This window comes from Balaenoptera musculus, chromosome 20, assembly GCF_009873245.2.
Source record: "Balaenoptera musculus isolate JJ_BM4_2016_0621 chromosome 20, mBalMus1.pri.v3, whole genome shotgun sequence".
Classification (NCBI taxonomy): Eukaryota; Metazoa; Chordata; class Mammalia; order Artiodactyla; family Balaenopteridae; genus Balaenoptera; species Balaenoptera musculus.
Window position 1 is genome coordinate 22,897,626 of NC_045804.1, and position 12,182 is coordinate 22,909,807.

The 12,182-nt window shown below is 43.7% G+C and overlaps 1 protein-coding gene across 1 annotated transcript in view; it reads right to left on the minus strand.

Moving 5' to 3' along the window:
• The window catches only part of EFTUD2 (elongation factor Tu GTP binding domain containing 2), a 34,824-nt gene extending 22,662 nt beyond the window's left edge, over window positions 1–12,162 (minus strand). Inside the window, exons 1-7 of the mRNA XM_036836575.1 lie at window positions 11,939–12,162; window positions 8,311–8,419; window positions 4,839–5,004; window positions 4,102–4,180; window positions 1,580–1,655; window positions 1,032–1,097; window positions 220–255 (exon numbers count right to left, since the gene is read on the minus strand). Of these exons, the coding sequence (XP_036692470.1) occupies window positions 220–255; window positions 1,032–1,097; window positions 1,580–1,655; window positions 4,102–4,180; window positions 4,839–5,004; window positions 8,311–8,415 (528 nt within the window). The 5' untranslated portion in view covers window positions 8,416–8,419; window positions 11,939–12,162. The remainder of the gene's footprint in view (window positions 1–219; window positions 256–1,031; window positions 1,098–1,579; window positions 1,656–4,101; window positions 4,181–4,838; window positions 5,005–8,310; window positions 8,420–11,938) is intronic.
• Between the last annotated feature and the right edge of the window lie 20 nt (window positions 12,163–12,182).

The following is a 12,182-nucleotide window of genomic DNA, read 5'->3' on the forward strand; positions in this document are numbered from 1 at the left end:
CTTTTACCCTACAGTTTGCCTACCCAGCTCTCTTTCAAGTTATAGATCATAGTATGACCGAGAGAAGCAGGGAGATAAAGAGATGAGGGGTGGGAGTGAGGGTGGGGAGGTGTGTGGTATGGACCAAAATGTTACCGTAAAGCTCTTCGACATTCCCTACAAAACTACTACTGCTGGGCCTGCTGTGGACAACAATCAGACTTCCAAAGGCACACTTACCTCTTGCTCTGTGAAGAGGATGTCAGTGTAGCACAGCTTTAAAAAAAAAAAAAAAAAGGAACTGTAGTTACCTCCTGAATTCAGACTCCTCTCCCACACAAACCATCAATTACTTTTCCCTCACCACCTCCCAGCTCAAGGGTCTCTGCCTCAGGAGGAGAATAGATGGAAGACAACAGGGTACCCCTACAGAAATTTCAGACAATGAGACCAGCACCCTCCCAGATGGAAAATGCTCCTGGGTGTGTGGTTGGTTGGGGAGTAGGGGAAGTCACTAAAGACCAGGTATGACTGAAGAGCTAAATTATATCAAATGCACTGAATTTTTCACAGTGGTACATGGAGACACATCCGGCCTTCATGGGACCCTGAACGTCAAAACAGTCAATCTGGCCAAGACTGAACATTTATTGCACTGAGACTTGCAGCCCCACTTGGCCTCATTCACAGGCATTTAAATTTATCATGAAAACAACAAGGTCCAATTGTATTATATTTATAGAGAAGCTATTAATACTATGACAGGAAAGAATAGGTTATCGAAGTCAGCATGTATCAGAACAGAGGAGGGATCCCAAGCGCGGAACAGATCATCCAAAAATACTGCACGCTAATATTCTCTCTGTTTCTGAGAAAGTTGAAATTATTTTCTTAAGGCCTATTAATAGAAATTACAATTATAAAGCAGCACATTATATGCATCATTATTTACAGTGAGAGTGGGAAGGTGGAAGAAAGGGAAAGGAGAGAGACACCCACCCCTGTATATTCTGAATGGTTCATCCTTAACCTTCAACAGAATTTCTACTCACATCTTGGTCGTAGCGCTTTCTGATTTCCGGGTGAGTCTGCTCTATTAAACAATCTACAAAACATGTCTGAAAGGGAAGAGAAAGTTAGGTTCTGCCAACCACAGAGAAAAATCTACTCTACCCTTCTCCCAGTTCCCACTACACCACATAATTTAGGGATAAAGAGAGGAAGAAGAGAGCAGGGAGGATTATGGGCCAGCAAAGAATTAACAATGAAGCCACAGGATTATTTTCAAATGAAAGATGAAATCTTTCTTAGACAAGCATCCCCCAGGAAATGAAAACTTATAAAATCAGAGCAAGGCTCAATTTCCCCTCTTCTGTCCAGATGTAGACACAAGGCTCAGGCATGCAAGTGGCTTAGCTTTCCATCTGCTGCTCAGGAAAAGCTAGAATTTCACAGCTCAGTTTCACAATAGGCATGGAGGCCCCCCAGAGTGAGGAGGTCCAGCCTTATGGCCTCAGACCCCAACGTGTGACTCTGAGGGCTGAAAAAATGAGCAGAAATGAAGAGCAACCCTGTTCCAAGTAGTCGAAAGCTCTCTCACCTTGCCATGGTGGAGATGACCACAAAGGGTCACATTTCTGATGAGCTCCGAATTATCCATCAGATCTGCCAAGAAACTGAAAGGAGAAAGGAAAAGAGCAAAAGGGACTTTGCCAAAAGTTTTCAAATGGGGGAGTGCTACAAAGGTGTTTTAGGTATTTTCGGCCAGGAACAACTTTCAGACCAACTGGAGAATTGTCAGAGGCAGAAGTGAGTTTCTACCTCTACACAGTTCTGGCTTTGGGAACGGAACAGACTTATTCATGAGGAGACACGACCTGTGAAATGTCATGGAGATTTCAACAGTAAAATAATGAAATTTGAAAAGCAAGCAAGAAGAAAAAACCAAATACCAGCACACACATACATGAGTACTGTTCAGTTCAAAACATTCAGGCTAGATGTTACACATTTATACCACTGATGCCAAGGGGACTTCAAATCACTTTGGGAGCTTTGCTTCTGAAACTGCCGTCACAGCTGGTTAACAAGGCTTTCAAGAAAACCTCATCTCATTAATGATGAGCAGAGGAGTTCCATCCTGATCAAAACCAACCCTGCCTTTCTTGCTTATCATCCGCATTACTTATGGTAAACAGCCTTCAGATGACTTTTGGCTCTTTGAAAAATCCAGCCTGGGGCTTCCCTGGTGGCGCAGTGGTTGAGAGTCTGCCTGCCAATGCAGGGGACACGGGTTCGAACCCTGGTCTGGGAAGATCCCACATGCCACGGAGCAGCTGGGCCCGTGAGTCACAATTACTGAGCCTGCGCGTCTGGAGCCTGTGCTCCGCAACAAGAGAGGCCGTGATAGTGAGAGGCCCGCGCACCGCGATGAAGAGTGGCCCCCGCTTGCCACAACTAGAGGAAGCCCTCGTACAGAAACGAAGACCCAACACAGCCATACATACATACATACATACATACATAAAATAAATACAGTATAAAGTGTTAAAAATAAATAAATAAATAAATTTTAAAAATCCAGCCTGCTTTCAAAGATTGGAGATTTTTTAAAAAATCACCACTGAGAACACAAAAGAATATGATGCAAGTTCTGAAGAAAACTGAAAGGTTGTTTCAAAAATGTGTGAATGGGGGACTTCCTGGTGGCGCAGTGGTTAAGACTACGCACTCCCAATGCAAGGGGCCCGGGTTTGATCCCTGCTCAGGGAACTAGATCCCACATGAGATTCACATGCCACAACTAAGGAGCCCGCCTGCCGCAACTAAGGAGCCCGTGCGCTGCAACTAAGACCCAATGCAACCAAATAAATAAATATTAAAAAAAAAAAAAAAGTGTGAATGATGGCAGGTGAGCTGACCATTTCAGAAGGGACCTTACTCCTTTGGACATACAAGATGTCAACATGTTTTTAAAAAAAAAAGTTTCATTATCTAATAATGGGTCACAAGCACCTCAATATATGAGGGCCTTATAAGTGCATTTCATCAATAAAAATATTTTCAAAAACAGTTTGCAATGTGAAGAGTCTAAACTATTCTACACATATCTACCTACCTGTGCCTCCTTTTCAAAATAAAGAGTTGTTATGTTCCCAAAACACTTAGCAACCATACCAAGTCAAAACAGGCTCTGGTGGCCCCAACACTGACAATTATAATACCCAGTTCTGTCTCAAAGGCTGGCTTCTAATACCAAACTAAAGGTTTGGAAGAAGAGAAAATGGCTGAGATCTGGATGAGAGCCAAGAAGAAAGTTAAGATTGAGCCTAAATATCTCAGCAACGATATAAGCTGAAGGAAAATTTTGGCAAATTGTAGGAAGAGATTTTTGCTTTCACAGTAATTCACTGCCGCAGCACCATGGATGGACCCAGAGATTATTATCCTAAGTGAAGTAAGCCAGACAGAGAAAGACAAATATCATACGATATCACTTATATGTGGAATCTAAAAGAAAAAAAAAAAGATACAAATGAGCTTATTTACAAAACGGAAATAGGCCCACAGACATAGAAAACAAACTGACGGTTACCAAAGAGGAAAGGGGAGGGGAGGGGAGCGATAAATTAGGAGTTGGAGATTAACATATACACACTACTATATATAAAACAGATAACCAACAAGGACCTACTGTATAGCACAGGGAACTATACTCAATATTTTGTAATAACATATAAGGGAAAAGAATCTGAATCACTGTGCTGTACAGTAGAAACTAACACAACATTGCAAATCAACTATACCTCAATTTTTAAAAATTAAATAAATAAATACATAATAAAGAGCTCAGGGATATGCCCTTTTACCTACCAAAATAAATAAATACTTAAATAAAGTTGAAATCTGTCAGACTAGATCTGGCAGCAGGCAGTGACAGAGCTGAACCTGGTCATAGAGAGAAGTCAGCAAAATGACTCAGGCACAAACAGATGCCACTGCTCTCACCACCACCACCCCAAAAATTCACTGGTTACTTTAACCACAAACCACCTCCTACCTCCATGAAAAAACTGAACCTACAATATTCGTGCAGAGAGGCTGCAAGACCTTATAACTTACTCCATTTCATATACCGTGACAGGTAATGTCTGCTCCATCAGAGTGAATTTCTTGGTTTTCACCGGTTTAATAATGGGTTCTAGGAGGGAAAAAAAAAGTAGTGATGTGTAGGTAGGCATAAAGCATAAAAATACAGAGCCCTATTCCATTAGACTGAGCTTTCAGAATGGATGATATATGACATCAATTTATGTTATTCTCGAGGACCACTCAGGTTGAGAAAGTTCTGGGAACGCTGTCTGGCATGAGACACTGAAGGATCTTGAATTGTGGACTGAGGTGTTTGGACTTCATTTTGTGGGAGGAAGGGAGAGGGACTGGATATAGGATGAGGTCAATGTCAGTTCAAAATCTCTCCTTGCATTTATAAAATGCAACTACTTCCCAGAAGATCAATGAAAATTATTAAGGAAGTGGAAAATAAGCATTGTGAGGACTAGTTAAAGAAACTGGTATTATTTGGATGGAAAAACATATCAGACCAGAGGGAGAACTTAAAAACAGTCTTCAAGAACCCAAACAAATATTAGATAAAGAAAGAAGTAACACTTATTTGCTTGCTAACAAGCTGTTTTGTTGAATATCAAAACAGGGTTAATTGAATCTCAATCCAGAAATACCACCTGAAAGAAAAACTAGTCAGTTCATTCACTGAACTTTCAAGACTGCTGATGGCTATGAAATGAAGTTTTCTAGCTTCGATTTCACCTCTCACAGCCCAGTGCCTCCAGACTCACCTGTGAGAGGCTGGGTGTCCTCCTCCTGAACTATGGTCTCCACTTCAGGACCGTACACCTCCTCAGCTGTGGGGTAGTACTTCTTGTCCTCATGCAGCACCACCTCCATCCCAGGGTGGTCTTCATCATGATCTCCTAGCTCATCGTCGTCGTCATCATCATCGACCTAAAAGCAAGAGACAGAAGGAGGTTGGAAGAGGCATGCACTTTTCCTGCTCAGTGACTCACTACACTACACGAGTTAAGAGCAATGACTTCACATGCCTGACAGCTTCTTATTTTGAGTTCTGTGCTACAGTCAGTGGGGCAGGTTCTACTCTTGCGTGATCCTTCACAAAGAGAAGACTGTAAGCCGTGGGTATGGACGGCTCTCCTGATTCAAATGGACCCTTTCTTAAATGCAGGCCATTGGTCACAAATGGATCAAGATTGGAGGCACTTTTCTGGATATTGCCCTATGCCTCACACATTAGGAATCCCAAAGGACGGGAGTTCTTTGAGCACTATTCATCTCTGTGTCCTCGGTACACAGCATGGTGCCTGGCACATAGCAGACCATGTTAAATGAATGAACTCTCTCTACGTATTCCTGTCCCTGTTGAGTACTTCCAATAACAACAGTACTCACTCACAAGACAGCCCAGTTCCCTGTTGGAAAGTGAGTCTTCGTAAATGACTTCGAACTCACCTCCTTATAAATTAAAACCCACAGTCACAAGCAACGCTGAACAAAGCTATGCCCTCTTCTCCTAAAAAGTCTTTCAAATGATTAAAAGTGGCTACTACATAACCCTTTATGTTCCAAAACATCCTGGTTAATTCATTCGCTCAACAAATATCTACTGAGCACTTACTATGTGCCAGGCACTGTTCTAGGTACTGGTAATATAGCAATGCAAAAAAGAGAGGTGATGACATTTGAGCAAAAATCTGAGGGAAGAGAGAGTAAGTTCTACAAGTAAGTGGGGAAGAGCATTCTAGCTGGCTGAAACAGCAAATGCAAAGGCTCTGAGTCAAGGGTATGCCGGCAACTTTGAGGATTAGCAAGGAAGCCAGTTCAGTAAATAATGGGGAGAACAGTATAAGCTGAGATCACATAGGAGGTGATCATGTAGGATCTTCTGGATCATTCTAAGTAATCTAACTTTACTCTATGGCAGTGCTTCTCAGCCAAAGACAATTCTGTCTCCCAGGGAACACTTGGCAATGTCTGAAGACGTTTCTGGTTGTCACAGCTGGGTATGTGTGTGGGGGACCTAGTGGGTAGAAGCCAGGGATGCTGCTAAACATCCTATAAAGCGCAGGACAGCCCCTGCAACAAAGAATTATCTGGCCCCAAACGTCAATGGTACCGAGGCTGAGAAGTCCTGTTCTAGCAGTTCTGAGCAGAAGAGTAATATGATCAGGCTTTTGTTTTAAAAGACTCACTCTGGTCCCCAGACTGAGATATACTAAAAGGAGAGAGATTAGTTGGAAGGCTACTGCAGTGATACAGGAGAGAGATGGCAGTGATTGTGGCTTACGCCCAGAGGAGTAGCTGTGAAGGTGGAAGGAGAGGTTGGATTCTGCATATATTTTAAAAATAGAGTAAAAAATGTATTCTAGTGAATTCAGAGTAGGAATGAAAAAAAAGAGGCAAGGTTTTTGACCTGAGCAACCGGGGAATGGCCCTGTCTTTACTAGATGAGGAAGACTGTAAGAGGAGGTTGGAGGCAGAAGCAGGGGACAGGGGATGGAGAAGCTCTGTGTTTAGGCCTTAGATATGCTAAGTTTGAGATGCCATATTAGACATCAAGTAGAGATGCCAAGTAGAAAGCTAGACATACAAACCTGAGGTTCAAGAGAAAGGTGCAGGTTGGAGATATAAATTTGAGAGTCCTCAGGGAATAGAAGGGATTTGACATACTGGATAAGATGACCAGGGGAGTGAGTGCAGATAGAGAACAGGTATTAGGAATGGAGCCTTGGGGCCCATTGACAGTTAAGAGGTCAGGGAGATGAGGAGGAACCAGCGGCAAAGACTGAGAAGGACCGGCCAGAGAAGAGAAGGAAAACCAGGGGATTCCCTAGAAGCCAAGGGAAGAGAGTATTTTAAGGAGGGAGGGATCAGCTGGGCCAGATGCTGCAGACAGGTCAAGCAGGATGAGCACCGGGTCTGGGGCAGAGGTCACTGATGACCCTGACAAGAGCAGTCTGTGTGGAATGGGAGAGGCAAAACAACAAAACTTGGTTTCAGAGAAAATGGGAGGAGAGGATTTGGAGACAGCAAGTAACAACTCTTTTGTGATGTGCCGCATTGGGAAACAGGGAAATGGGAGGTAACGGAAGGGGGCTATAGGGTCATGAAAGGATTTTATCATGAAACAACAGCATATCTGTATGCTGATGGGGATGATCTAGTAGAGAGGGAAAACTAATGACATGGGAGAGAGGGGAGAATTGCTGGGGTGAACATCTTGAGTAAATGAGAAGGGATGACGGAAAAATCAAAAACACTAATTCAAAAAGACATATGGAGGCTTCCCTGGTGGCACAGTGGTTGAGAATCTGCCTGCCAATGCAGGGGACACGGATTCGAGCCCTGGTCTGGGAAGATCCCACGTGCTGTGGAGCAACTAGGCCCGTGAGCCACAACTACTGAGCCTGCGCATCTGGAGCCTGTGCTCCGCAACAAGAGAGGCCGCGACAGTGAGAGGCCTGCGCACCGCGATGAAGAGTGGCCCCTGCTTGCCACAACTAGAGAAAGCCCTCGCACAGAAACGAAGACCCAACACAGCCAAAAATATGGGCTTTCCTGGTGGTGCAGTGGTTGAGAGTCCGCCTGCCAATGCAGGGGACACGGGTTCGAGCCCTGGTCTGGGAAGATCCCACATGTCGCGGAGCGGCTGGGCCTGTGAGCCACAATTACTGAGCCTGCGCGTCTGGAGCCTGTGCTCCGCAGCGGGAGAGGCCGCGATAGTGAGAAGCCTGCGCACCGCGATGAAGAGTGGCCCCTGCTCGCCGCAGCTGGAGAGGGCCCTCGCACAGAAGCGAAGACCCAACACAGCCATAAATAAATAAATTAATTAATTAATTAAAAAAAAAAAAAAAAGACATATGCACCCCCAGGTTCATAGCAGCACTATTTACAACAGCCAAGACATGGAAACAACCCAAGTGCCCATCAACAGATGACTGATTTAAGAAGACGTGGTACATGTATACAGTGGAATATTACTCAGCCATAAAAAAGAATGAAATATTGCCATTTGCAGCAACGTTGATGGACCTAGAGAATATCATACTAAGTGAAGCCAGACAGAGAAAGACAAATATTATATGATATCACTTATATGTGGAATCTAAAACACAACACAAATGAATCTATATACAAAACAGAAAGAGACTCACAGAAACAGACTCACTAATTTATGATTACTACTTTATTGCTTTCTTAAAAAAGAGAGATGAAAAAAGTATATATTTGTTTTACCTCATCAAGATCTTTGGTCTCTCTGCCCAATTCATCATCATCTTCATCAGAATCAAGCTCTGGTCCAATATAATTCCCAAACTCATCATACAAGTCAGTATCCATGATGCTAAAATTCAAGAAGAGAAGAGTTAGATGCTGGCAAGGTAATCAAGCCCTCCGCCCTAGCCTGTGGTTGACCATATCCCTCACACAATCTCCTCTCCAGTTACATCAACCTACTGACTGCTCCTCCAAAGCCCTGTACCTTCCCCTCCTGTCTGTTCCACTCCTGTTTCTGTTTACATATACTTCACCCACTTCTTTTTTCTAATACTAAACAAATTTTAATTTTAAAATAATTAAATACCAGAAAGTTGCAAAAATAGTACACATAACTTTCTTTCTCCTAAATTATTTGCAAATAAGTTGCTGACACAATGTCTCATCGCCTCCTCATACTTTAGTGCAGCAGTTGGTAAACTATAGCCTGTGGCCAAATCTGGCCTGCCAACTGTTTTCATACAGCCCTGAAGGTAAGATGTTTTTTATTATTTTTAAATAGTTGAAAAAAATCAAAAGAATAATATTTCATGACACATGAAAATTAATTATATGAAATTCAAATTTCAGCGTCTATAAAAACAGCTTTATTGGAACACAGCCATGCTCATTCTTTTTTTTTTTTAATTAATTAATTTATTTATTTATGGCTGTGTTAGGTCTTCATTTCTGTGCGAGAGCTTTCTCTAGTTGTGGCAAGCGGGGGCCACTCCTCATCGCGGTGCGCGGGCCTCTCACTATCGCGGCCTCTCTCGTTGCGGAGCACAGGCTCCAGACGCGCAGGCTCAGTAATTGTGGCTCATGGGCCCAGTCGCTCCGCGGCATGTGGGATCTTCCCAGACCAGGGCTCGAACCCGTGTCCCCTGCATTGGCAGGCAGATTCTCAACCACTGCGCCACCAGGGAAGCCCCATGCTCATTCTTTTATATTGTCTGTGGCTGCTTTCACACTGTAACAGCGGAGCAGAGTAGCTGCCACTGAGATCATATGGCCCACAAAGCCTAAAATATTTACAATCTAGCCCTTGACAGACAAAGTTTGCCAAACCCTGCTTTTAGTGCATGTGATTCCTACAAACAAGGACATTCTCCTACATAACCACAATACAACCATCAGAATCAGAAAACACTGACATATTACTACCACCTAATCCACAGGCCCCCATTCAAGTTTCACAGACTGTTCCAATAATCTGCACAGCAAAGGAGCCAATCCAGGATTCCATGTTTGCATTTAGCTGTCATGTCTTTAGTCTCTTTCAATCTGGAACAGTTCCTTGGTCTTTCCTTTGACTTCTATGACTTGACACTTTTGAAGATTATAGGCTAGTGAGTTTGTAGAATGTCCCTTAATTTAAGTTTGCCAATGTTTCCTCATTATTAGATTCAGGTTATGCATTTTCTGGCAAGAATATCACAGAAGTGATGCTGTGCTCTTTTCAGTGCATCTTCTAACAAGTGGCATATGATTTTAATTTGTCCCATCAGTGGCGATGTTAACTTCACCACTTGATTATGGTGGTGCCTACCAGACCTTTCCATTGTAAAGTTACTTGCTTTCTCTTTGTAATTAATAAGTATTTTGTGGGTTGTCTCCACTTCAATTATTGAAATTCTATTCAAAGTAACAGGTCAAATACCACCTCCTTCAAGCCTTCCTATAGCCTCAATTTCTCACTCTCCTATACTGCTGTAGCCTTTTGTGTCTTTATCAGCACTTAATTCTGTCATGAATGGTAGTTAACTGTACTAATTACCCTCACCAACATCTCTATAGCTTACAGTAATAGGCAACAGACCAGAGTGTGGGTTAATGGTCAGGGCTCTGGAGTTGGGAGACCTAGATTTGAATCCAAACTTTGTCACTTAATAACTATGTCATTTCAGGTTATTTCACATCTCCGAGCTTGTTTCTTTAATTGGAAAATAAAGTGATTAATCCCCATTGCATAAAGGGTTATGAGAATTAAGCAAAATAGGCTGTGTAAAGAATTTATTACAGTTCCAGGCTCAATAAATGTTAGCTAGCATTATTTTTTGGCCATTCTTGAATACAGGAACCCTGTGTTCCTTGTGCCCACCTGCCAATGACCAAGACAGCATTTCACGTAAGTAGGAAGTGGATAAATGTTAACTGAACAGAATGTTTAATTTCGAAATACTGATACTTCTTTCATGAGGCTAATACTTCCACCTCCCTCAATGCCCTTGTTGAGTGCTGACTGTGGATAAAATAGAGAATTAAGAGCTCCAAGCACTAATAATTAAATGTAAATTATTATGGAAACTTTCATATGCATAGAGATTCTTTTTACTACCAAAGAGCTACCACATCTGTGCACATTTCATTCTCCCAAGACACCCATGAAATGACTGCAGAAATTTTTACAGAAGGCTGTTCATGGAACAACCCACCTCATTTCTGCTTCAGGGCCACTGCACTTACTATTCTCTTCCAAAATGCTCTCCCCTTGGGCATGTATACCTTGTTCCTTCATCTCACCCAGGTCTCTACTATATAAAATGTCACCTTCTCTGAGAAGCCTCCCCTTGTCACTCTAAAAAAAGCTCCACCCATACACATTCTCCAACCCCCACTTTCATTGTTTTATTATTTTTATTAACATTTATCATTAGCTGACACGTATCTATTCGTGTATTTACTGTCATCTCTCCAACTACAGTTTAAGCAACGACTGTTTTTTTTCACTTAGAATGGTGCCTGGCACAAAACAGAACCTCAATCAGTATTTGCTGAATGACTAAATGAGTGACTCCAACAAGGCACAGAGAAGATAGGTGACTTGCCCACAGTTGCACAAATTAGTGAACTTCGGTACCAAACTTCACCGCAGCTTCCCACCACAACGCAGGCTCTCCAAGGAATACAGAGTAAGGACGGAGGGAGCTTGGTAGAGAAAGGGTGAAGGCGGCACAGTTGGAAGAGGGAGTGAGACAGGTGCATGGACAGTGCAAGAACGACCCCTGCCCCGGGAAAGGGTTTTAAAGATGGACGACAGGGGCTCCCCTGGTGGCGCAGTGGTTGAGAATTTGCCTGCCAATGCAGGGGACACGGGTTCGAGCCCTGGTCTGGGAAGATCCCACATGCCGCGGAGCAACTAGGCCCGTGAGCCACAACTACTGAGCCTGCGCGTCTGGAGCCTGTGCTCCGCAACAAGAGAGGCCGCGACAATGAGAGGCCCGCGCACCGCGATGAAGAGTGGCCCCCGCTTGCCGCAACTAGAGAAAGCCCTCGCACAGAAACGAAGACCCAACACAGCTTAAAAAAAAACAAAAAACAAAAAACCAACGTTTAAAAAAAAAAAAGTTAACTTTAAATGAAAAAGGTAGCCATTTAAATTCTACAGCTTAAAAAAAAAAAAAAAAAGATGTACGACAGGAGGGAACCCCGGAATCGGTGGGGGGGGGCGGGGTGGGAGGGCTTTCATTCCCTTTCCCGCCTCAATTAACCCATCTGTAATGTGAAAGGAGAAGATAGCATATAACGTTTCCTCCACATCTGACATTATTTAATTTCCCATCCCACAAGAGCAACCTTCCCATGCCGTGGACCCGCGTCAGCTCACCTCCCGCTGCTCAGCCAAAAACTCCGAGTCAGCCGCCGGAGACCGCACTTCCGTCCCACGCCGCCGCACCGCCTGCGCCCGCTGTTCGGAAGGACCCCGCAGACGCCGCGGTCGCGTTTCTGCCCCGGAGGACAGCCCTTTGCCTGTGGACCAGCTCGGAAGAATGCCGGCCGCGGACACAGGAACCTGCGAGGCGGAGTTGTGGGTCCCCAAACCAAGGCGTGGGCTGCTCCGAAGAAAGCAA